Source organism: Eutrigla gurnardus (assembly GCF_963514095.1).
Source record: "Eutrigla gurnardus genome assembly, chromosome: 11".
NCBI classification, from domain to species: domain Eukaryota; kingdom Metazoa; phylum Chordata; class Actinopteri; order Perciformes; family Triglidae; genus Eutrigla; species Eutrigla gurnardus.
The window spans coordinates 13,402,951-13,429,515 of record NC_139925.1 but is presented as its reverse complement, the minus strand read 5'-3'; the positions used below and the strand labels follow the sequence as shown (position 1 = coordinate 13,429,515).

At 43.5% G+C, this 26,565-nt stretch overlaps 1 protein-coding gene across 3 annotated transcripts; it reads right to left on the bottom strand.

Annotated features, from left to right (window-relative positions):
* Positions 1–2,649: 2,649 nt before the first annotated feature.
* dachc (dachshund c) lies at positions 2,650–26,444 on the bottom strand. Of its 3 annotated transcripts, none has more exons than XM_084020651.1 (11): positions 25,654–26,444; positions 18,624–18,733; positions 15,418–15,528; positions 12,186–12,355; positions 10,780–10,888; positions 10,537–10,671; positions 6,072–6,259; positions 5,301–5,451; positions 4,659–4,787; positions 4,388–4,489; positions 2,650–3,230 (listed from the first exon to the last, which is right to left on the bottom strand). In XM_084020651.1, the coding sequence occupies exons 1-11, from the start codon at positions 26,235–26,237 to the stop codon at positions 3,172–3,174; spliced, it is 1,848 nt and encodes a 615-aa protein (XP_083876777.1). In that variant the 5' UTR covers positions 26,238–26,444; the 3' UTR covers positions 2,650–3,171. The 3 variants fall into 3 exon arrangements, with proteins under 3 accessions (XP_083876777.1, XP_083876778.1, XP_083876779.1); XM_084020652.1 differs by having other exon boundaries at positions 5,301–5,448; XM_084020653.1 differs by having other exon boundaries at positions 2,650–3,206; positions 25,654–26,443.
* Between the last annotated feature and the right edge of the window lie 121 nt (positions 26,445–26,565).

The following is a 26,565-nucleotide window of genomic DNA, read 5'->3' as shown; positions in this document are numbered from 1 at the left end:
TAATAACAATAAGAATACATTATTTTAGCAGACATCAATGACAGGTCATGATTACAGTGCATCCACACAGCAGTGAGAGCAAGGTCATCTCCATTTGTAGACTTTGTGACCATTAAGAGGTCCGTACTCAGGTTGACGACTACAGGATCTAACGACTGCAGCATCCCTCAAACTGTGATTGGGCGTCTTGCTCACAGGCATTTCAACAGGGATGCTTTAGCCAGATGATACTCTGAATGAATGGCAGTTTCCTTACCCACAATTCCACCCTGCTGTTATCTGAACTTCATGTTATTCCCAGGCCCAGAAGCGCTGGTCTAATAATGTTTGTCATCTGACCATTTGCTTCGTATGTAGTATGTGTTTATGGGACGGACAGGCATTGAAAGACCAGACAAGGAGTGTTTCATGTCTTGAAACCATGCGGTCAGCTTCCTAATAGAGAGGTAACAGTGTTAATTATCCTTGCGGCCTTGAGCAGGATGTGGCTGAACAAAGTCCAGATTAATGGCTTTTTCTTATGTTCCTCTTGGCCTCGTGCACACAGTGTCATATCTTGTCAAGGTCCAGACTTCCTTTGCACAGGCCCTGCTTTGTCTTAACACTACAGGCTGCCAGTTTTCTTCACATCAAACCACCGTTAGTATACCTTCATGCCTGGCTATGATGGCTCCTGAGCCAATTGATCGAATGCTTATGTTACGTCCAAGTGCATTTGAAAAGATATGGCGAACAGCTGTCTAATAGTGTTGCATTTCCCCATCATCCGCAGATGCAGTATGCGTGTTAGTTCCCATTGGTTAGTTCCCACCCATTAGGTCTATTTGGCTGCTTGTGGTCAGATGTGACTGCAAAGCAGAGCTCAGGAACAGCTTGCTAATTGTGTTTCAGACCTTCTCTGTCACTGATGTAGGGGTGAGGTCTAAAAAGGTTGCTTTGCCCCTGTTCTCAATCAAAGATAATCAGATTAAACAGCTCAGAGATGTGTGAAAGTGTGTGTGTGAATGTGCGCGTGTGTGTGCTTACCAATAAAGAGACTCCAGATTTGGAGACAGCCTTGACTCCTGCTGTTTGCTTTGTTCATTAAGAGGAGATGAGCAGATGGTTTGCTGGTCTGTGCAGTGCAGTACACACATACGGTCGGGCTCACACACACACACACACACACACACACACACGGAAACACATGAAAATACACACACACACACACACACACACATGCTAGGTCCTGTCACCTTAGCTTTATCCTCCATTTATCTTTTCCATTACACATCTCTCGGCAGGACAATGCTGGTCAGTGTATTGTGAGAGATGTGTGTGTGTGTGTGTGTGTGTGTGTGTGTGTGTGTGTGTGTGTGTGTGTGTGTGATACAAGGCAGCGTAAAAAGAGTAGAGCGGTGCTGAATGAAGTCACAAACCTTTTTTAGTCAAGACAGCCTCTGAGGTGGTCACCTGAAAAGCTGATGACTCATTCACACATTCATTTATGTGAATCATTGCTATTTGCCTGTCAGCCACTCTGTATTCAGAAGGAACCGCTTGCAACGGGAGGTATTGTTTTAGTCCTGCATTGCAGCTTATCTGCCTGTGTCCAGGAAATGGCACACTGCACATTTACACAAGGTTGCATGAGCAAAATCTGGCCTACTTCAAGGATTTTTTTTTTTTTTTGGTACAACAAATGGCTTCAGAACAATGTAACATACACTACTTAGATCTTTCGAAAAACTTGACCAAATCCTGAGCATCTATTGTGTTTCCTAAGAGGACATTATCTGCTTCAAATATTTCAAACAATCAATGTTCAACAGCGCTTGTGATCCTCGACCCCTTACATAATTTATTACATATTCATTAATTTGCCCTCTGCAATAATGGAGTATTTTTTAGCTTTGTATGTAAGCTTTCAGAATATCTCTTAACACTTCCCCCCCAGAAAATTTCTAAATTACTAGATATATTTAACCAGACATTTTCAGGGTAGCAATGATTCAGAAAATATTATTAATTAGTTAAATTACATCCCAATGCTAATATTCGGCCAGCAAATATATTAAAACAGCCTCAAAATTTCACACAGCAAAGAATTTATGTTTTACTTGTTTTTGTTTCCATATTTCTTTTAACCTAAATAATATCTTTTAAAGTCCCTCACACTTCTCTATCCTGAGAAAAATACATGATTTAAAAAAATGAATGCAGCTGCAGAGAGAGAGAGAGAGAGAGAGAGAGAGAGAGAGAGAGAGAGAGAGAGAGAGAGAGAGAGAGAGAGAGAGTGCATCGTCATCATGTTTCACTAGAGGGCAGCTTACATGTGACCCTGCTCACCACCTTCCTGTCTGTCTGTCAATACTTATGTGTATGTTTGTGGAGATGGTGCACCACTGAACGTCACATCACTCTCCACACAACATATGTAAAGGCATGCGAGCACATGGACTTTCCCTCCTCCACACACACAAAACTAACCCTGAGGATTAACCGTACCACCGAATGCAGGACTGTTTGTTGTTACAAGAACAACTGAACTGCAATTAAATCCCCAATTCAGACAGGTGCAATACATTTCAGAGAAATTTAAAAAAAAATCTATCTTTTCACACAAAAAACAACTAATGAATGATCAAATAAAGAAAGACACAATTTAATAAAAAGGATTTGTATTGTTTGTATTGTCAAACTGCACTACTGCATAACATACACAATACAAGTCATTTACTGACTGTACAACATGCCATTATGTTTTTGTGATGATGATAATAATAATAACAATAATAATGACAAAAATGATGACTATATACTGTATATGTACACAACTGTTGCAAGTTATATTCGTCACTTGTGTCCAGATAAACAGCACTGACAAAAAAAACAACTATGGTCATCTTCATCTAGGAATCTAAAAACCTTGATCGAAAGAAACAGTCAAACACATCATCAGAATAAAGTACTGCTCCCACTACGTCCGAGATTCAGTGATAAATGCAATAAATTAAACAAGAGAACAATGGAAAAGTTCAAATGTCACCCTTAAAAAGGTACGGGAGTCTTCTTGTGGACACTGCGTGACCGAGCATGCCTGTCCATTGTATTTCTCTTAAATGAGGAATATTCATCACTCTGTTCTTCCATTCATCTATCCATTCATCCGTCCATCCTTCCAGCTCGTCTTCAGTACATCCCGGTGTTCAGGAACACTCTGCCCTCTGAAATCCAGAAAGAAATCCAGTCTAATAAAACACAATCAGAAGTCTATGAGTCACATTGAATGTAGATTATTGAGGCCAGAACACAGTGACTGTAACAGCTGGAGGCAAAAAGGCCTCACGCTATAGATTTATTCATGTTAATATTGACCACAGATCATCAATCTAAGATCCTTATTAAGTAAGGATCAGTTGAAAGTATTTTTCGGCCCCTGATCCCTGTTTTTGGCGATAAAACTTCCTGGCACAAAGGAACCACATCCTGCCCTGCTGTCTGACAGACAATTCCCTTTTAAATGATTTATTACTGGGTGTTAATTATGCAAATGATGTCCAAACAAACTCGTCACGAGGACAATTAAGACAGCCGTTAATTAGTGGCCAGTTCTCTTCTTGCTTCACTGACATTCAATTAAAAATTGGCTTTGAACAAGCACGCTGTCTGGTACGGCGGTCCTGGCACGGCGTGGAGCAGAGGTGGGCTGGAACCGTGCACTCTTTTGATGAGGCCGGGCTAGAGATCACGGCCATTTCTTTTTCTGTCTATTTAAGACGTTGCATGTGGGGATTTTTTTCATTAATGTATCCCTGTGAAGACAATAATGTTGGCAAAATAAATATATTAAACGCCCATCTCCATTAAAACGGTAGCCCCGGTGAACTGCCTCATGCTTCATTTAATTCTGTTCAACTTCTCAGGAGCGGTCTCTCTGTGAAATCTTTCAGAAGCCTTCCAGCAGACTGGTCAGTTAGGCATCAGTGAGTAATAATGAAATCTGTTGTCTCAGCTCAGTTGATAGGAGCTAAATACAGCCCCAGCAGCAGGTATATGACTGTTTTTTCCCCTCACAATTCTGATCGCACTGAAATTCCATTTTTATTTATCACTATTAATAAGTAAACTATCCCCGTAAACTTGGTGCAGTGCGTTCATTTTGATACACGTATGAATGTTCATGCACGGACCTTTTCATTTAATAATAAATAAATAAATTAGAACTGTTTTCAAGAACTAAACTTTCACTCGTTTCATGTACAACAATTTCAAAACTCTGTCATGTAATTTCCTTTCGGTGACATGACAGCAGCTTTTCGACTTGATTCATTTCAGTCTAATAATTGCACATCAGAATATGAAGCTGTTTTCACGGCTACAGTATTTGTTGTCTGGACACCTGTACCTTGTACTGTTGCCGTGGTGTCCAGCCTGCTGTCATCGTGATCGTTCCCATCCACGTCCTGGGTCACAGATTCTGTGTGAGTGGCTGCTGATGATTGATGGCCTGTAGTTTGGTCATTAATTAATAAAGACACTTAATTAGAGGAAAATTACGAGCACCGAAGGCTTAGTGACATTTAATATGAAAATGAGAATCACGTTGGTTGTGAGAACTTCAAACCCACTCCTCCCCCCCAACAGCTTCATGCTATTTCCCAACACAGTGCCTGTACCTGTGTGTGTGTTGGCGGTGTGCAGCAGGGTATGCTCTGCCTGATCGCGCAGTTTGACTTCCTCCTCCAAGGCCTCCTGTAGTCTCCTCTTACTCCTCTTTTCCTTCTTCAGGCGCTTCTGGATCAGAACTGAACAGAGGAGAAGAAAAAAAAAAAAAGCACAGATGGCAAATGATGTTAAGTAAATATGTTTAGCAAATAACATTTTCCATGCTTCTAATACAATTTAAACTTGACTTATCTATTTTTGCAGGAATTTGTTTTTTTAATTTAGTTTGTTATATTTCTGCTTCCTGACCGGCCTTGGCCTTTATGTCAAGAGACATGAGGGTTTTTGAGGTAAATGTGAGGTTATTGTGGTTTTAATGAGATTTGAATTTCAGAGTAATAGTTTGCAAATGAGGCTAAAAGTACAGAATACTCAAATTGGATGCATTCACAGAGGATGTTCGACAGGTTTGTAACGGCAGAATTGTCTGTATTTAGAAACATGTTAAAAAATGTTGCATAGTAACTATTAGTTAACATTACAATCAACACTTGCCAAGAAGAATAATTTTAAAACCATAATCTAACACTGACAGCTGAGCGTTTACTCTGCCCCGAGCCTTTTCTCCCTCAGATACACGCTGTGATGCCTACCTCGGTTTTTCTGCTCCATGCTCAGCTGCCTCTCCAAGGTCTCTCTGAGCTCCCTCTCTCTGACCAGCTCCATCTTCAGCTCCGTCCTCTCCATCTGGTCCTGCTTCTCCTGGGCCCGGGCGTTCTCTATGGCAACCCTCAGCAGACCCTGCTTGGAGACACACAGGCACACATCAACAGGTTACACACTGATCAGGAGCCAGGAGAGGCGTCTTTACTTCAAACACTTCACAGGGAGAGCTTCTTACTTCACCTCGTCACCTAGGCTTCTGTGGTTAAAACGCTTTAACAACGGTTTTTAAATTAAATGATAATAATTAAAAATTTGTATTTATTATTAAAGTAATTCAAAGCTAGTCTTTCTTTCTACGCTTGGTCAGACAATGTTGTGGACTAATGATTAAATCAAGTGTATCATTTCCTTATTTACTCAGGCAGGAAAAGAAAAATACATTTAATTTTAAACTCATGAGAGTTAATGTTGATCTTTTAACTACAGACTATCAGGGTCAGATGATGTTATTTTTTGTTTTTTTGTTGCTCTTCTTCCTGTGAAATCCTAGCCAGTGAGTGTGCTTTCATTGTGACTCTGCTTTAACAAAGACATGTAAAATCTGAGAAGCAGGTCAGCACACGCCCAACCCAATTACTGCACATCTTAAATGTCTGCCTCGTCTGCTATTTACCATTTCAGGAAATCCCAAAGAGTGGCTCATCTCCCTTCCTATTCATCTCAGCGTATAATAATAATAAAGCCCGTCAGAGCCTCACCTGGATGTTCGTGAGCAGGGTCTCTATGGAGGACAAGCCTTCCGGGAAGATGAAGGGAGTGTGGTGGAGACCTGCTGGGAGCTTCTGTCCTGCGGGGTAAGATACCCTCTCACAGCCTGATGGGGGTTTCTGGTAGACTTGTCTATCACAGATCTCCCTGGTTGCCTGCGTGGCCAACAAGCTGTTATCTGGAGGGCAGAGAGACATTTGGATGTCTCTTGAGTTGAATCATTTAACACAAAAGGCTGACAGTTTATTCTGCTTTATCTTGGCAGACATATTCTCTTTTATTGTTGCCACGAAAAGACAAAAAAACAACAATGAATTGATCCTAGTAACAAATATTTGGCTGAATGTGGCCCTGATGTATTGTTAAGTTGTTCCCACATACATCACTCTGCTGTTGTAAATTCACCAAAAATCTTAAAATAGTCCCACACAAATGCAAACTCCTGTTTGAGTGACGTCTGATAAAAACTACAATGCCCTGCAGTTTTCAGGAAAAGAAATGTGACAAAAAAAACCCAGAAATGTATATATTCATGACCCGTTTTTAAAGAAGTATGTCTTCAGTTGGAAAGGATGGGCTTGTGGATGAGCATCAGAGTAGGGAAGTATTACCACATTGCTTGTTTTGGTCTTTCTTGGGTTGCTTGCTAACAATATAAAAAATATATAGACTACCCTCCAGGCTTACCCTGAGAGCACTAGTGACTTATCTTTCTTTTCTGGATTGAGGACACCTTGGAAATGAATATTTTGAGAATTTGAAATGCAAGTGTAACGTGCATTTTTAGACACGAGAGATGCAAATGAGTGTTGATTGCTCCTCAACAGAAGCCTGTTATTAAAATAAAATCATTAAAATCACTTTAAAAGTCACCCGTTAATACGCCCTGCTACATTTGAACATGTTATTGTACTCGTACTAAAACTGGATACATGTCAAAGCAGCTGGACATTTTGCAAAGAGAATGATGGAAAGTGACATGACGTCAAACTGTATGCATGGCCTGCTGAAGTAAACAAAACAAAAGTAAAAAAAAAATGAATAGGTTTGTCTGTCTGGTCTTTTTCTTGCATTCATAACTCAATTTTATGTAGTTTTCCCATTTTGCATCTTTGTTTGTACACATTGTCTACTCTTTATATTACAATACATTTATCTGGCAGATGCTTTTGTTCAGTCAGTGCATTCAACTTCAGCATGAACAAGAGATTTCTTCCTCTCTTTTTCTGTCCTGGAAAAGGACTGTTTTGACAAGTGCTATGTAAATTAATGTTACATACTGTCTTTTGCTGTGCCACTCACTAATGTGAGCAGTCTTCCACCACCGCCAACAACATGCAAATTATTTCCTTTTAAATATATTGCTTCCAAGCATTCAGGTGCCATGTTTGTCTCAAACCTGCAAATGCATAATCATTCCTGCAACGTGTAATTAATCAAGGTTGAACGCAAATATCTACATAAATTATACATTTACTTTGTGTCTCGCAAACATATCAAGACCGACATTAAATAGTGTGTTTACACTAATTACTGTGCGTGTCTACACATTCGCAGGAAGTCCTGGTTTGAAATTTCTAAAAAATGTGGTTACCTTTTATTAGATGGCACTCTGCCTATTGATAATGCATCACAGCTTGACATCTCCCATAAAAACAGCTAAAAAGCTGCATTATGGATGACCATCTGTTTGTAAACCTGAGATTCGTGACAGTAGGGGAGATGAAGATTAGCTTTTTTTTTTTCTTCTTTTTTTTTTGCATTCCCCCCCCTCACATCAGGCAGTTGCTCACTTTCCGCGTTTACTGTCATCCGAGCCACTGAGGAGGAAGACGTCCTGGGAGTCCGTTCGGTTACTGGAGCACAGACGGGTGTGAACGTGTGATGTGATATCTGGCACTTTTCTCTGTCTGTGACAAATGACAGTGTTTTCTCCACTTAGCTGACCACAGCATCTTCTGCTCCAAATCCACCCACCTCCCCTACGCCGCCTCGGCCTCACGTCTTGGCAACTGTCACATTCAAGGTGTTTCACAGATGAGAAGCAATATCCCCCCTCCCTCTCCCCAGCCCACCCCTCTTTCTCCCAATTTCTTGCTAAAAGCATTGCTCTGTAGAGAAAGGTAATTAGCAGGTGCTGGCGAGCTCAGCGGAGGGCATCCAACTACACTCCCGTGGCTCACATACAGACACACACACACACAGACACACACTCGTAGCCGCTGAAGTGCGCAGTCAGCAGCGTGGGCTCCCCAGGCTCCTTGGATGTGACTGATCCTTTATTGAGTTACTGTTTTACGCCTACTTTACCTCACACTCACACATACACACACACACACACACGTTTGGCATAAATACACACACACACACACACACACACACACACACACACACACACGGCTGCCAGCTTGTTTGATCATTTACCCATCTCCCTAACCAAGGTCACTGTCTGTTTTTCCCCTTTTCTCCCAACTTCATCTCTCTTTTTCCCCTCTCTTATTCCTCTCCCACCCGTCCCCAGGGCTAATGAACTTCCCCACGTGAAGACTGCCAGTCAGCGGAAGAGAACAGGAGGGAGGGAGGGCGAAAGAGAAGGAGAGAGACAGACAGAGAATAAAATTCTGCTGATGTTTGGTTAATGGGAGTGAGGTGTCAGGGATGGCCTCTGATCTTTGCTGCATGGATACGTTGTTCAAAGACTACCGAAACAGCACACGCAGACAAAACTCACTCACACACACACACACATTCAGAGATTATCATACAATGGATTGACAGAATGACAGGGCTGAAGTGCTCTTTGAAACTCCGTTCAATCCACGATAAACCTATCTTGGTGATGCTCTAGGTTGAATACAAAAGCCTGCAATCCGGCAAATGTACATGCGTTTCATTTGCATGCAGCAAAATCAATTGAAAATCAATTGCATAAATGCAATGAGTGATGCATGGCATTCACGTCGCCGGTGCCACCGCTGCTTTGTCAATATGTTCACAGATACCTGACAGCATCTGAAGCCTTACCTGGGAGGCCTTTGTGATTTTTTTAGATTCGATTACTGAATAATGCGATTCAGTATTAGAATACATTTACACAGGCGCGTGCACACACATACAAACTCTCAGTTTCTCTCCCTCTCTCCCGCGTTCCCTCTCTGTAGATTTCTGCTGACTGTTTGTCCTTGAGCAGTCCTCATTAAGCTAATGCAAACCTCCCTGACAGAGAGAACCAAACAACTGACGTTGCAGTGCCGTGGCAACGCGGGCCCTAACGACAGGGAGGCGGTCGTTATGCAGATGAGGTCCAGCTGAGAGCACGGGAGGCCGCCTGGCTCGTTAGGCCGCGGCCCGGCAAATGGCTCGCTAATGTAACACTGCTTCCTGGTCTAATGGAGCCCTGTTTTGCAGAATTATTTGTCTTTGCTCTCCGCGGGAAGCCAGGGAGGCCGCCGACAGCGAGGAGGAGAGGAGGAAGGAAGAAGGGCTGAGACAGTGAATCCTTATCGACCTGTTACTGAGATATCTCTCTTTTTTTTTTGTCACACTGTTAGAAACCCTTTCTCTTTTCAAATTAATAGTGTTAAATAAACCATCACACACTTGCCACGAGTGTTTAAATGATTGTAAATGATGACAAAGATGGATGGATTGGATGGAAATTGAGTGCTCGTTGTACCGCATTGGAATACTTTGTTTAAAGGCAATTGATTTGTCAGCGAAATAATCATTACTCATTAATAATCATTAAATGATTAATGACCGTAACCAGACATTCTCAGAAAACAGCAAGAACTTGACCTCTGGAGTGTAAGCCGGCATTGTGAGTCACCAGTGCAGTGATCGTCCAAAATGTGCCTGTATGGGCCGATAGCTCTGGTACTTCTGCTGGCAGCTTTCTCGAGAACTGCTCATCCAAACAACTTGACACTTGACACTGCATGTCCTTGGTTCCTGAGCAAAACACCTGCCACATCACAGTTTCATCCCCCTAGCAATGCTAGAGCATACGTGTCATTTGGGTGCCAAAGCTCATATGAACAATCCACCATGGATGTATAATAAGAACTGGAACACCTCAAGATGGCGCCTATTCAGTCCACTGATAACTGCTCACCTGGCACATATGCCATAAAAGCTTTCTTTCTTCCACTTTACTCCTGAGGTTTATGGTCCACTGATTATGCCTAATTTAAATTGTTTTTCCTCAGCAATTGGAAATAAAACACCGCCATGGATGAAGCATTCATAATAGAAAGATTCTGAATTGATGCCGTTTTTTTGCCATTTGAGGTTTCCTGTCAATAGTTTTACAGGCGCCTATTTTACAATGGCGGGCTATGGGGAAAAATAGCTTTTTGGACCATAGTGGGATTGTTTCGTGCTGCAATACCGTGAGTGACCACTGGGCCATCATAAATACAAGTTAAAAGTTGAAAACATAACGGTGTGTCTTACCTCTGTCAACGTTGCCCCTCTTGTTCTCCTTGCTGTACTCCATTGGGGTCCCGTCTGCCTCTCTGGCCCCGTGCAGCAGACCAGGTGAGTGCCCCAACACATTGTGACTTGATGACAGACCGTCATCGTGTAGGTCTGGAGCAGAGAAATATGAACAGTCAGAAAGATCACAACTCAGAAACTGCTTCCAGCTACAGCATCCCTCCTGTTTGCCAGAATGCGCTCCCACAGGTGAGTACGTACGCGTGGTTTCTGCATGAGACGGTGAACTCGACACACTGCTGCTGTGATTGGATGACATCTGAGCTTCCTCCAATGAGGGTGAAGGGGAGGGGCTGTCTCGCATTCGCTCCTACAAAACAACAACAAATATTACTAATAGTGACAAAATCATCTGAAGATTATGGCATAAAATGACAAAAGGGATAATGAAACCACAAAACAAGAACCACGCTTTTTATTTCAGAAACAAAACTTCCATACAAAACTGTGTAACACACAGAAAGTTACTTTTTTGCCTCTTTTATGAAGCCTTTTGAGGCTGAGTTTGCCTAAAAATGTATGTGAATGGAAGGGAAATGCAGTAATTTAATTATTCCCACTTTGAATGGGTATTGTGTGTCTCTACCTACTGTCTATCTACTAGCCTGTAACATGTATTTAATTTATTAAAATCAATTTAAAATGTATTACATTAAATATATGATTTAAATGTAGCACACTAAATTGGGTGAATTCCAGTTTAGTTTCAAAAGCCGACACGCTAGTTGGTGCTACTCCGCTAAGCTTGGCTAGTTATGATGGTTAACAACCTGAATTACCAACTTCAATATCAAAACTCATATATTCAATTACAGTGAGTGCTAAGAGTAAAACAAAGTAGACTACATTTAGTTTTAGCTAAGGCTAGCTTGCCAGCTTTAACTAAAACTTAACTCTAATTCTGACCAAACGTATAGTGTTTTTCTTTCGAGGGCAAAACCAAATTATATTTGTTTAAAAGTTTGTAAACATAATATGACATTTCTACAAGAAAATGTTGGCGCTCATTTCAATAAGCGTCATAAACCAACTTTGGGACCTAGCCCAGTGGTTGAACAATGCATCGTTAAAATTATGACCGGAGACGGAACTTCCTGCTACTGACGAGGACATGGTGTTAGACTTTGTGAAGACTGACGCCTACCATATAAACTTTTGCAATATATATATATATATAGTCCTTCCAAACCTCCTTTAATTACTCTTAAGAGTCAAACCACTGAAATATAGGACTGTTTATAAGCAAAGTGACCAACTTGGCTAAGAAGATCAGAGTTTCTCTCTGTATGCAGGATATCTCAAATATTTATAAATAGATATGAGATTGGCCTTAAGCCACACAACAACTGATTACATTCTGGTAGTCATCCAGAACTTGGATCCCCCAGCAGCCTACACGATTACCATTTTTTAGACACAACCATTGGATGAAAGAGAAACTTCTAAATTCTCCACGTAAATGATCAAGAGATCTTGAATCTAAGAACAGTATGTATATAAAATCTAATATGTAACAAAGAGAATCATGTCATGTCATGAGAGCCCGGGTGTTACATGAACTCCGGCTGGAGGTCGGATCCATCGGGTTGATGGGCCTCTGAGTTCACCTTAATGACTGAGGTGGGAGCCCTGGCAGGGGGTTTGGCGTGGAGCTGCGCCATGCTGGCCAACGTGCTCAGTCGGTTCATCTGGCCCATCGCCATGGAAACGGAGGCCGGTGCCAGGCTGGCAGGGATCAGAGGATGTGACATCATCATGAAGGGCAACTGATCCAGAACTGGTGGGGGAGAATAGAATAACACATATTAGAAAAGAGAACTATTGAAGGAGGGAGAGCATAGTATAATAGAGTCAAGAAGGTCAGACCAGCAGCTGTGTTTAAAGGCCATCAAAGTGACACTATACATGCAGCCAGCATGAAACAGGTCTCTTCTGCCTCCTCTTTCATTTTTGCCTCAGTTGTATTTATCCACCACAACGTAAAGGCTGGACTCAGTGCTGTGCGGTGTACTGAGCTGAAAGCCTGCCTGTCTCTGGTCCTCTGATGACAGGATTGAAACTGGACACTGATGTCATTTCTTTGTGATGTCAATATTACCTGGATGACTGCTCTGCATCTAAACCACAACTCGAAAAAAGAACACGTGCGCGTGTGGTTGGAGATGTCGAGTGAGGAAAAAGATGAAGAAAGGAGGAGGACATGCCAGACAAACACTTGCCCTGCTCATTACAACACAGAGATATTAAAACAGCGATGGCCTAAATGGGTTTTTGTGAGTGTCACCTGCAAAACCGCAAACACAGCCTCTCTGGAATTATAGAAAACTTTTCTTTCAACGCCCCGGTGTGCTTGACGAGAAACCCAACATGCTTTAAGTGGTTCAAACCAAACTCTTCATCATCTTCGCCAATCCGTTGTTCGAACTCCTCACGTTAGGACAAGCATCCACTATCTTTAAAGAAAATCCTTCCTCTCAACAGCCCCCCAGTGGGTTGTTGCAGTCCCTCTATTCATGAAACAAACAATCCGGTTGGGGGGGGGGGGAGAAAATGACATAAATATTTATCATTTAATAAAAGGAAAAACAAAAACAAAAGAAACACAGGGAGGAAGTGGAACAAAAGAAGCTGATGGCAGTCCTGGTGCTGGGCCAGCAATGCACGCTGGGTAATTATAAACACAAAGGAAAAAATCTTGGACTCTATTCCGCACAATTGTCGCAAATAATAGAACGAGTGCACGGAAACAAAAAAAAGGCTATCCAAAGAGGGGAGATGAAATAGAACAAATAATGGAGGGAAAGGAAAGAAAGAGAGAGAAAAAAAGAGAAAGAAAGAAAGAAAGAAAAAAGGCAAAGTAAGAAATAAAGAGTGAGGCGTTGACTTTATGAGCCGGGCTCGCTGGACATATGTGCAGTGCTTTGTGCATTTGGCAGATTAGTCTCTCACTTGCCCAGAGCAGAAACCAATCCAAACAAAAGATCTGTCTGAATGGAGCTAAATAACCAGATGCTCCGACAATAAACTAGCAGCCAACTCCAAATATTAAAGCCTTGGTTAGAAACCAGCGCTCCACTTTTGTCACCCCCCTCCCCTCCAACCCCAACCCTCTCTATAATTTCCTTTTCACTCTCCTTCTTCTTTACTCTCCTCCCCCTCCTCCTCACCCCTTCACTTTTTCTGCCCTCCCATCACTCTCTCTTATGTTTCATTAAAAAACATCAAAAGTCAAAGTGCCTCTCTTATGTTTATCCAAACAAACCATTACTGTAAACAAACAGTTACTGTAAATTTCCCAGAAGATCTTGTTAAATGCAGAAATGGCCGCTCCCCGCTCTTCCCCAGCCCATAAGGTGTCACACTCAGCATTTGTGAGTGTGTGCGTGTGTGTAATCTGAGATTGCCTTTGTAGTGGTTAAAGCTCTGGTAGGGGCCTATCCTTCCCATAAGGCCGTGGGTGGCGGTATGGAAAAAACACATTGTTCTTATGTGTGTATGTGTGTGTGTGTGTGTGTGTTTCCACTTGACTCCATCATTAACAGTGATTAGGCTTTACAGGTTTATAATGGCTGGTGGTAACCATGCCACCTAACTGTGCACAGATGCTGGCAGTTGTAACTGAGTGTATACAATGGTAAACAATGCTTGAGACCCGGGAGTGTTTACAGACACGGGTAAAGAAAAAGATTTATTACGCACGCAGTCAAAGCCAAAAACAAACACACAAAAAAGGACTCGGCTCAAACACGCAGTGTGATTTTGTCTCCTTCCGATTTTCTGAAAAACTCAAGGACAATTTCTCCCTTTTCATTTCTGTCCTAATGCCATGCTCCTCATGTTAAGTGCGCGTGTTTGCGTCCCAGGTTGATACCGTATTCCACACAGACCCCCATAAGCCCTGTCATCTGTCTAAACACACTGGTGTCCCTTTAACCTGTCGATAACAGTGGGGGCGGTGCGCACCGCTTGTTTGTGTGTGTGTGTGCGTGCGCTGGTGTGCGCGTGTCCGTTCTGCCAATCGATTGTCCAGCATTTGTCGTTTGCATTCAGGATAGTGAATTAGAGAGAAGACTATTGATTTGGCTTTAGCCTCTCATCTTATTCATCTCTCTATCATCCTGGTGCGGCTCGCTTTCGTCCACTGGTGCTCCACTTTTCATGGCTGCTCTCCTTTTGCTGCAAAGCCAGGGATCGGTGCAGGAAAGGGAGCAGTTTTAATACGTGGCTACCTGAAAACACACTGCTTACTCCGAAACATTTCTTCCAGTTAATTCTGTAACTCAGTATGACGGACCGATGCCATGTGGAGTATAAGTATTAGTATTAGTGGTGATATTTTGGGGCTACAGAGCAGATGACTAACTGCGTTTTTTAGGATACACTTCCTGAATCTCAGTGAATCCCATAAGAATACAAATCCAAGCTGAAGGAAATATTCACCCTTACATGCATTATCACAAACTGAAACAAAAAAAATCTACAAAACTGATGATAAAGAAAATATATCCGCATGCTCCTCCTGTCTTGATGGTTTGGATTACCTGATCCAGATGTCTATTTCTAATTTAATCCGAAGAACTGACTCATCGCTGCTGTTTGTTTGTTTTTCATTCGCCGTCTCTCGAAGGAAACGTACCGGCGGCAGAGGTGATGTCACATCCTGGTTTTAATCAGCTCGGTTCAGCAGCCGCACATAAACACAGCTGCTCAAGTCCTATTGACTTGGCATCCCAGATGTGTACAGACATCAGCCCTGCGACGTGTCATATGACCGTCATTATACATTTTGTGTGTGTCAGTGTGTGTGTGTGTGTGGTCACACAAATGGAGGATGCTCACCCAGTCCGTGGTTGTGGTCACCGTTCTCTCCGTTTAGCCTGCCATGTTGTTGGTTGCTGTGGTAACTGGCCAGCGCCTCCAGCTTGATCTTCTTGGCCAGGGCAGAGAGATCTGAGAGGGAGACAGATATATATAGAGAGAGGAAGAGGAAGAAAAAGAAGGACAGAAAGAAAGAAGAAGAATCAATAAGAGCCAGATCAATGGCCCCGGTGGAGGATTAGACCGGTGGGTAGGTAGGAGGTTGTCATGGGAAGACAGGGGCCAACCATTCATTCTGACTGCACCGCTGCACTGGCCATTTAGTCTGCCAGGGAATCAGCAGTGATGAGAACAAGCCAAGACATTCATCTCTCCCACACAGGGACATCACATCCCACCGCACAGCACACAGGGCGACATTTAGCGACGGCAGCAGCTCCACCTTTTAGCCAGAAAGTACTTCTTTATAAGTATAAATTAGAAGCATTAGGGGAAAAAAAAGTCAAGCTACTTTTTAACAGGGGTTGTGCACTTTTGGATAATACGTAATGGAGAGTGGGAAAAGGCAGGAGGGCCGAGCTGTATTTTTAATTTGAGTCTTGAACCTCAGAAGGTAGTTTGACCCACAGATCAACCTCTAAAACTCCATCTCATGCCACGGGAAAATGAAATATCTCTCGCACTAATACAGACAAACACAGTGAATTATTAAAGTTCGACAAACCACACAACTGTGCAAACACTGACTGAGGAAATGCAAACAAGCCATAAGTCTTAATTTCCTGATCTGGGATACAACATCTAAACATTTGTTACAAAACTGAAGTGCTGAGTGTTTTTTCTTTGTGTTACACAATGGTTTTTCTAGGGTGAAAAAGTCTGCCTGTTCAAGATGCAGATAGCCACAACAAATTGTTCTTTCTTCCTTCTCATCTCCTCTCCCTCTCTTTCCTGCCCTCTCCCCTAGCTCTCCTCCCATCCCCTCTCCTTACTTTACCTTTTCAAATGTCAGCATCACAGCGGGACATAAGCCACCGTGTTGCGTGCGTGCATGTGTGAGTGCACGAGGCGAGAGAAAGAGACTAAGGAGGATGACATCAAAGATTTTCCCTGCCTTTTACGCTCCAATGTCCTCCCTCGCTCTCTCTGTCTCTTTCTCCCCTCTCATGTGGCCAGCTCTAATCAGTAGCGCTGACATTGCCGCCGTGCCCTCTCCTTTGGTGGAAAAAGACTCTTTTCCCACTGAGAAAGATGCTCTTGAACACTCACGCATGCACAACACACACATATACACGCACACACTCGAGCACCTTTGAACAGTGAGAGGAAGCGGAGCTAACAGAAAATGGCTTCTTTTGAGGCGGGGAATGAAAAGATCAGGTTGCAGTGAAGAGCACAAAGCCAAGGGCAACTTTGAGAGCGGTGAGGTGCCAACAATTACTTTTCTCCCTTTCTCTGTGCTACACACACACACACACACACACACACACACACACACACACACACACACAAACACCACAATAGGGACTCAAACACACATCAGAACAAGTATCACTTTGGCCTTAAGTAGGCAGTTGGCTAAGACTGTTCAAAAATATAAAGCAGACTCTGACATTACAGATTTTCCTTTACAGGTCTTTTTTTCTTTCTTTTTTTTTTTTACCTCCACTACATTCAAAATAGATGCATTTTCCTAAAACTTAATTTCATACTTGAAGAGACAGTAAATGCATGGGCTTGGATGTAGTTTACACAAGAAAAACAGTCACTCAATTAAAATGTGTATTGCTGTTTTTGAACAGGAGATTTATGAAGGGATTTAAAAAGGGTATCAGAGGCCGACACATTATGAAGCTTGCTCAACTTTACTGAGGACTTTGTGTACTTATAATTCAAAAAATAAAAACAGCCAACTTGCAAGTTATGAGTTGTTTCTCATGTGTCAGCAGTGCGTATGCTAATTTTATTAATCAACACTCAGGTCGCCTCCCAGAACCCCGCCTCCTCATACCATTGATGATGGGTGAGATGTGTCATTATGGGGGTCTGCGGGAAAAGTAGGAAAAAAAAAAAAAAAAACGCCCCATCCTGAGTCTATTCTGCATTAGCAACCTGCTCTTTTCTTTAAACTGATGGGAGTAACTTAGCTGGCTGCCAGGTCATTGCTTTCACTTTCCGACAGCTGAAAAGAGAACAAAATTTGAACTTTGCCAGCAGCTCCTCTGAAGGCTAAAGCAACAATGTGTCACTAATTCACTGTTTAAAGCAGCTCATGGAGCAAGGATTTCCACTGTGACTCCTGTACAGTTCTGAAGAATTACAAACCTAAACCTTACAGAAAATGAAAAGGAGGATTTAGAGAGTCAGAGAGACTTTCTCCTTTTAATAAATCTTTGATACATAATAAGGATAAGGATTTGGCCATGTTTTATGCCAAATGACTTAAGTCTTTTATCATCATTATCAAGGTGTATGCATACCACTGTACATATTCAATAAAAAAAGCTTATATTTGAGTCAAAAGAGTAGAATATTTATAAGTTTTCTTTTTGTAGGAGCAATATACGGGTGTTGTTACCCCAGCTTCTCCTTGCTTAGTTGACACAGCCGAACTTGCCCCACTGGGTAGCTCATGGCCACTGCTCTCATACGGTGGTTACAGCTGATAATGCTGTCCCGACCGACAGCAGGGTCGCGTTAGCATAGCACCCACCCTCCAGTAGACACTGTTAGCTCTGTCAGCACATTTGCCTATATTGTACTTTTAGCGCTGTTTGCACCGTTAGCTACGGGCCACCGGCTCAGGGTTCACCACGTTGATAGCCGCTGAGAGGCAATCGAAATGCTCCCAATCTGGTGTTATGCACCTTGAATATGCAGAGTGAGCTCACAAGTTGCTGAATGGACTGGAGAGGGAAAATAGAAGTGGAAAATTGGGGACAAGGATCAAAATTGAAGGTTGTAATTTTGGTCCATCAACAAGGCAAATTGGAAAATGAAAAACAAAATCTTAGACATGAAGAAATTTAACAAAACAATATAATTATGATGTGAGTGGTGAGGGGCAAAAGGTTAATTCAAAACACAAATTAGAAGATGTAAAATTATTTGTTTCCTCACTTCTGTGGAAAATACAAATTTTGGAACTGAAATATGTCCGACTAGTCAATCTAAGCTGCACAGTGGACATATTTACTGTATGTGCGTGGTGAGGCCTGGGTGGTCACCTGCAGGAGGTATGATCCCAGCATGCATCAGACCGCCGTGAGACAACATGTGGTGAGTCCCAGCCTCTGTCACACTCTGCAGCCTCTTGGGCGGTCGTCCTGGCCTCGAACTGCGGGAAGAAAAACACAAGTTAACATTAGTCATTAAGCACATTAACACTTTATCCTCCCTCAGTAACTTTTTTTTTTTTCACGTCGGGGCTGAGTTGGGTGGCCTGGTAAAAGAAACTGCCCTTCAGTCTGTAAACCTCTGATCCTGCTGAAGTGTCAACAAGCAAAACAGTGAAACCTGAGCGGCTCCAGGAAGGCTGCTGTGCAGCAAATCTGACCTCCCTGTGGATACGAGCAAGCAAAAAAGGAGTTTCCCTATGGCATCAATAAAGCGCCTCATTACTGTTCAGCTTACTCATTCATTTGTTTGCTTATTAAATGTGTTTGTTCGCCTCCTTCCCTCGCTAACCTTTCCCCATTTGGTCATTCCCTTTTTTCCCGCCATCTCACAAATGTCCTCAGTAACTACAAGCAGATTCACATGGTTTGATTGAGCTGGGCATGCTCAATCAATCCTGGAGGAGGTATGTGAAAAGCTGTCAGACATCACTTTGGCTCTGACTAAACGGTGTGAATGTCCTGACAGGGGAAATGACACGGGCCACATCAGGCTTAATGACAACCAGCGCAGCTCATCTCCTTTCATAGCAGCTTGACATTGGATAACATGAGTCTTTGCGCATATGTGTCTGTGAAGCATGTGTCTGTGTGTGATACTAACAGACACAGTGAGTGAAAGAGGGGGGAAAGAAGGGAGAGAGAGCGAAAGAAACAGAACGATAAGGATGAAAAGGGAGTGAAAGATGAGGCGATATAAAGTGAGACGAGAAGCGTGTAGAGGAAGAGTCCGAGAGAGTGCGAAAAGGTGGGAAAGAGTAAAAAAAAGAAGGGAGAGATTGACTAGCAGCAGCAGCAGCTTCCTAGCGTGGGGTGTCTTTGAGCAGATTTTAATTAGAATCTAATCCAGCCGTCATTAAGGCCCCATAAACGAAGCTGTCAGTCAGGAGATTAATGGCGCCTCATTTGCATATTGCATATAATTCATCAATTACCCAGCAGAAAGGACCAATCCCCTGTTGACACACCCACTGGCTGAGGGGAGTGGGGGTGGTGTGTGTGTGTGGGGGGGTGGGGGGGGGGAGAGACACAAAAAGACAGAAGGAAAGATTGGGTAGTCACTAACTGTGGGAGAAAAACAGGTAGCTTGAGTGTGTGTGCGTGTGTGCGCGTGTGCGAGTGCATACCGGTGTGTGTGTGATATGTGTGTGTATGAAGTGTTCAAAGGTTAATTTGATGAGCCGATGAGCTCCACAGTTCCTGCCCTCAGTTTTAATGAGTTGTTATTATTGTCTCTTATTATGGGCCCAGACCGACTGGGATGTGACAGCTGACATCAGATATCACGCACGCATGCACGCACACACACACACACACACACACACACTTGCACGTAGACAGTGAGGGACAGACACTCAGGTAGGTGTACACGTATGCACACACACCTTGACAGACAACAGGAATGTGCAAGAAGGATGAAGTTGTTCATGTGTGTGTGTGTGTGTGTTGTTTTTTCGGAGGCGGGGGGTGCATTCACATCACACACAATATTTTTTGCAGTGCATATATAGAGAGGCATACTGTGCTTAACAAAAGCAGGAAATGTATTTTTAGGACTCAGGTTTAAAGGTAAAGCAACACAGTCCCACTGCAACTGATGTTGAAACACCTTAAATGAACACACACGCATACACACACACACACACACACACGAGGTGAACACCGGTCGGGGGGAAATAAAATACACAGAGACCAAAGACTGTGGTTGGATTTTACAGCAGCCGCTTCCCTTTCCCTTACCACTGTTTATTTGCACACACTAATTAATGGCCTGTGTGTTGTCGGATGTGTGTTGTGTGTGTGTGTGCCTTTGTATATGTTGCATTTTAGGGGGCATAAAGAACTGGAACCTAATTTTGTGTTTAGTCTGCAAGTGCGTTGATACATCAAAGTGACCCGTAGAGGGAGGTCTATGTGTGTGTTGTACATGCGAGTGTGTATGTGTGTGTGTGAGGTTGGAGAGCACCGGTTCCCTGAGGTAGGATTAATGAAAAAGCCTTTCATGGAAAAGTCATCAAGCTGTGGGGATGGAATGAGAGAGAGGAGGGGGGAGAGAGAAAACAGTTCATTGTGTGTGCGTGTGTGTGTGTGAATAAGGTGTGTGTGTGTGTAGAGGAGGGGGTGTATGGCTTATGACCTCTTTGTCTCAAACTTTAATTAAAATCTCACCCAGACGTCCTCCCTCATGCCAATGCTCTGGCCACACACACACACAAACACACACACACACACACACACACACACACACACACACACACACGCTCTCTCACACGCACAAACACACATTTTTTAAAAGGTGCTCTGTACATTGAGTTCTGACCTCCAAGCTTAGCTTAGCTTAGCTTAGTTTAGTATGTGTGTGTGTGAGCGTGTGTGTGTGTGTGTGTGTGTGTATGGGGGGGGGTTACCTGAAACATGAAACGCCAAACATGGCAGCTGGAGCTTAGCACAGGTGGAACAGAAACAAAACATAACAAAGATGATAGATCTCTCTCTTCACACACACACACAGACACACACACACACACGCACACACACACACACACACACACACACACACACACACACACACACACACACACACACACACACACACACACGTACACACACACACACACACACACACTGTGTGGAAAGAGAAAAGTAATGAAAGAAGAGGAAGTGTTACAGTCAAAACAGTGGAACCGCTACTGACTTGGAAGGACTGAGGTGCTGATTGGTAGCAGCTGTGTGTGTGTGTGTTTGTATGTGTGTGTGTGTGTATGTGTGTGTGTGTGTGTGTGTTTATGTGAGTGCGTGTAGGAGAACTAGCTCAAACAAGATTTTGTTTGGAATATATTAGCGCCGGTTTACAGCTCCCATGCTCCCATCCTTTCAATCTGTGTTTATCACACGGGTTTGTATTCGCCGTCACGGTCCGGTTTGATAAATCATATCGTTGTCGCCGCGCGCAGGAAGACTTATGCTGCCGGTCAGAGAAGGCAGGGAAAGATTGATGTTGTGATCTTCCTCTCAAATCGAGAGCTGGAAAAAAAAAGGAGCTTTATGCGCCATTGTTATTAGAAAAGCTTGTGTGATGATGTCATGAAAGAGGAGGCAGGACAACACACACACACACACACACACACACTGTCACACAGACACACACACAGGACGTTTGATCATGGCAAGAATCTGATCTCCCAAACTGATACCGCCTCGCATTCCTCTCCCACATTCCAGGGTCAAGACGATGTCAAGCCTGTGTGTGTGTGTGTCGGAAAGTGTGTGTGCGCGCCTGCCTGTGTGTACTCCATTAAAACCTGTCATAGTGGAAGACATGGAGGCCCTCTATCTCATCACGCCTTCTCTATAAAACATCAAAAGAGTGCAGAGGTCAAAGTTGAGCTGATCACCCCTCCCTTACACACACACACACACACATAGCTGTCCTCCCCTTGGTCCTCATGCTGCTGACTTTGACAGTGAGATATGGCATGGCAGTGGGGCTCGGATCGGAGGAGTCCACCTTCCCACACATACACACAACATCGGCTCACCCCGGCCAACTTGAGCGTCCGAGGTTTGCCACTGAGAAACACAAAGAGCGGGCTTTTGTTGCACTCCGCAGGCCGCTTATTCCCATTTATCATTCATCGCTCGAGTTAGCACACTTTTTCTTTTTCTTTTTTTTTTGCCAAAAATGTATTCTACACCTGCTTCATACTTGACGTTGGTAAATGTCTCTGGTTGCTACAAAAAAACATGTGAACTCAACTTTCAATTTTTCAACATATAAGGGTCATTTAACCTGAATTACAAAAAAGTGTGCAGAGTTTAAAAGTGTTCTGTTTCCACCCCAATACAATGGAGGTGAATAGAAGTTGTTTGTATTGCTCACACCATTAAAATATTACATTTTGAGCAAAATCATTTTCCATGGTGTCCCTGTATGCGGACTATTTCTCCAGAAGTGGGTCTAAAGAGGAACTATGTCCTCTGAAAATCTGTTTTTCTGTAAAGGCAGTTAACCACCACAAACAAAATTCCATCCACCCCCATTATATTGGACTGGACACAGGAATATTAGAGACGATTATCTCAAAATGAGGGCAGACACACAGTGGCAAATGATGAAACAGATAACCAACCCTTTAAAGAAGGATAGGAAACACATTTCTTGTGCTACTTTTCAGGTATTTGTCTGTAAACCACGTGCATAAATGCAGAAACCATGTGTTGTTATTGGTACATGCTTTTTTAAAAAAAGTCAAGAGATCTTATTACCTTGCCACAACACACAACTTTTATGTAACGTGTGTGTGTGCGTGTGTGTGTGTACTTGCAAAGTATATGTATATGTGCGATATATGCACGCACACACAGTTTGACCTGAGCGAGTTGTTTGATGTGTGTTCCTAACAGAGAATGAAACTGTTCCTTTGTGAAGGGGGAAAGAAAAGGACGGAGGATCAGGTTGCCTCCTACACGCCATGTTCTCTCTGTGGAACTAATGTCATTTAGCAGCAAAGCCAGCAAACACACAGGCGTGACCGTGTGAGCTTGTGTGTTAGGAGATGACAGAGAGGGTGTGTGTGCATTTGTGTGCCACCTATGCATGAATAATAACTAGGCTTTGACTGGGGTTGAAGTCGGCCCTTCTTCGTGGTTTGATGAGTCAGTGGTCAGTATGTGTGTGTGTGTGTTTGTGCACAGCAGGAGTAAAAGACAAAGAGGAGAAGGAAAGACAGCGATAAACTAAGACGTTTTCATATCCTCTGTTTAGTTTTTATCTTGAAAAAAAAAACACAAGAACGACTGAAAGAATAAACAGCAGAAATCCATGTAAAGCGTTCCGTTAGTTGTGTTAAGACAAGGCTGTTATTTCCCCACCAGCTTGTCAGACCGCACTAGAAAATAATAAGTGATGGCTGTCTTAATCAGTAACAAAAAACCTCACTGAGCCCTGACACTGCCAGAGAGCCGTAACATCGCGTTCTCGCAGATGAAACGGCCTTCCTCACTTTAACGGTAACCTTCTCGGGTCCCACTTTTTTTATTTTATTTTACCGGCTACGGTGTGCTGCTCCATCCACACCAGGGATTACTTAGAAACTTCTACTACAGCGGGCCGATGCTAATGGCCAAAGCAGCACATTTGAAGCCTTCAGACAAAGAATCACCCAAGTCGTTTGAAGATTTCAGACGAGTGATGTTTTCAGATCTCATTAACTAAAGGCTGTTTGAGTGTTGTGTGGATAATTAGAGACGGCGGAGGCTGTGTATTTTCAGCGGTTGTATAACAACGTTCCCATTAACACCTGACACAGAAGAAATCCCAAAGCAGCCAGAAGATGCATCTGGATTTTGTCTTGGTTGGAGGGCCTCAGACGCTTAAGCGCAGGTGTTAATCCACCAGCACGTGGTGCTGGATGCTGATTCTCAAAATGGTTTGCTTCTTTTTTTACTGTGTTTCTGGTTTTGCTCAACACGTCAAAGCTTGTATCGAAGCTTAAAGATAAAAGCAGAGCCATATTAAAGCACCTGAATGATTTGACCTACACCTAAGAAACACAACGAAGTAGAAAATAAGTAGTTAATACATTGCAAAATCTGTTTTTATCTCTAAACATCTTGGCACATCCTCTTTCTGTATTTAATGGCAGGTATAAATTGGATCATTCATGCTCCAAGGAGCAGGGATTAACTATCAAACAATATAAATTCCCCAAACTATTGCTAATCCACGCTCCTCTGGTCTCAAACCCATGCTGTTACGAGCATGTGGTCTGCACAACAGCAGACTGAGGCACCAGGAAACCACAAATCCCGGCCAATTTACAGCCCCTTTATCCAAACATCTCTGTGGCGCGTTGGATTGATGACCCATGTAGTTGGTCACCATTGGAGTTCTGCAAAACAGCTAATTTACATAATCGCATCATAAATACCGAGAATTCATTTAATCATCTCCTCTGTTCTGATGCTCAGGGCTAAAGAGTGTTGATATGATAAGACAGCGAGTTATTAAGGAGGGAGAGAGAGGGAGAGGGAGGCAGAGAGAAGGAGAGAGAGAGAGAGCAAAGGGATCAGTGAGTGAGGGAGTGAGCTTGTCCTGATTTAAGCTGCCGCTTGGGGCCAAATGAAAATTAATTAATTTCTGTGAAGAATCAATTTCTCAGAATGACAGTGTCAGATTCAATGTGTGCATGTGTGTGTGTCAGAGAGAGACGGTGTGTGCGTGTCAGAGAGAGACAGTGCATGTGTGTGTGTCGGAGAGAGAGAGAGACGGTATGCGAGCGAGAGATCATGGCTTGTGATAGCATGAAAAACTTTTAAAGATTGTCTTTATTAGGATTACTAAAATTCTTTATCGCCAACACCATCACAGTTTTTAAATAGTTTCAGGCCCAGCAGCAGTGAGGTGGTAAATAAACAAAAAGGGGGAAACAGGACCTCCAGTCAGCCATCAACAAATTATAGCCACAACAAATCATATTTCCAGATAAATTAAGGAATATTACTCCACCTCCCATCCTTTCCATGTTTAACTGTGGCTTCTGGAAGACTCCATTAGCTTTTAACTGAGAGGAATCTCATGCAGGTTTCAGAGTAATATAAAATCAACATAACCCCATGAGGTCTTTGTAAACTTCTTATTAATTCTAATACATTTTGATTAGGCTAGATTTGGTAGTTTTGGAAGTTTTCTCATGACCTGCAGACTGATATGAGATAGTTTTAAGGTGGGTAGAAGTCTCTAAAATCACATATATGTTGGCTGTCTTTAGGATATCCCACCTGCTGCACCCGCCCCCCCCATGGGGAACCCTACATCGAGACCGGGTCACATTAAAGCCCCCCCACCCCTCACCCGCCTCACCTTGCGTTTGTACAGTCGCTGTAGAGCGTCTCGAAGTCCTGCCTGGAGATGAGTTTGCACCGGTTCACCCCGGGCTGGATGGCCCCGAGCCCCCGCAGCACCCGGACCTGCTCCACGTTGCACACCACTGGGGCAATGTCCAGCCGTTTGAGCTTGGTGTAGACGGTGTGCAGCCCGCCCACCAGGTGCTTGAGGAACACGTCGAAAGCCTGCGGCAGGCAGATGAGCTCCGTGTCTCTCACCGTGAACGAGGCCAGCTTGGCACCTTTCACCTCCACCAGTTTGCACTCGTTGTTCTGCGGCGTGCTCTCCACGGGCGACGGGGTGGCGTACACCGGCTTGGCGCAGCCGGACACCGGCGCTCCGCCGCTTTTCAACGGGGTCCCGTTCGCCAACAAGAGGTCCGCACGGAACTGGTGAAGCAGCGCCGGGTGCGTCACCGGAGGAGCCGGGGAGGAAGCGGCGGAGGTGGCCGCAGGTGGCGGGGAGTTGGTGGCCGGGGAGACGGAACTCGACGCCGGGAGGTGCCCGAGTGTAGCCGCGGGGAGCAGAGCCGGAGCAGCCGGAGTTGCCATGGTGGTCATGTCCGAGGGTTTAAAGTAAAGTAAACTTCAAAGTCAACTGTATTTTGAAGAAAGTAACTTCTCCGGACAAAACGCGGTTGCTTTTCTTTTTTTGTTGCGAGAAGGAAGCTGCGCATTGAGTGAGCCGAGGAGTAGCAGGGGGATAAAAAAGAGGAGGAGAGGAGACAGGGGTCCGTGTGAGGAAAAACACATCACATAGTTGAATGAGAAAGAGAGGCTTGTCTCCGCGCTGGAGATGCTACTGTCACATTATCATAAAGAGGTGGAGCCTGGGTTTATTCTTAGAGAGTGAGAGACACATTAACAGAGAGAGAGAGAGAGAGAGGGA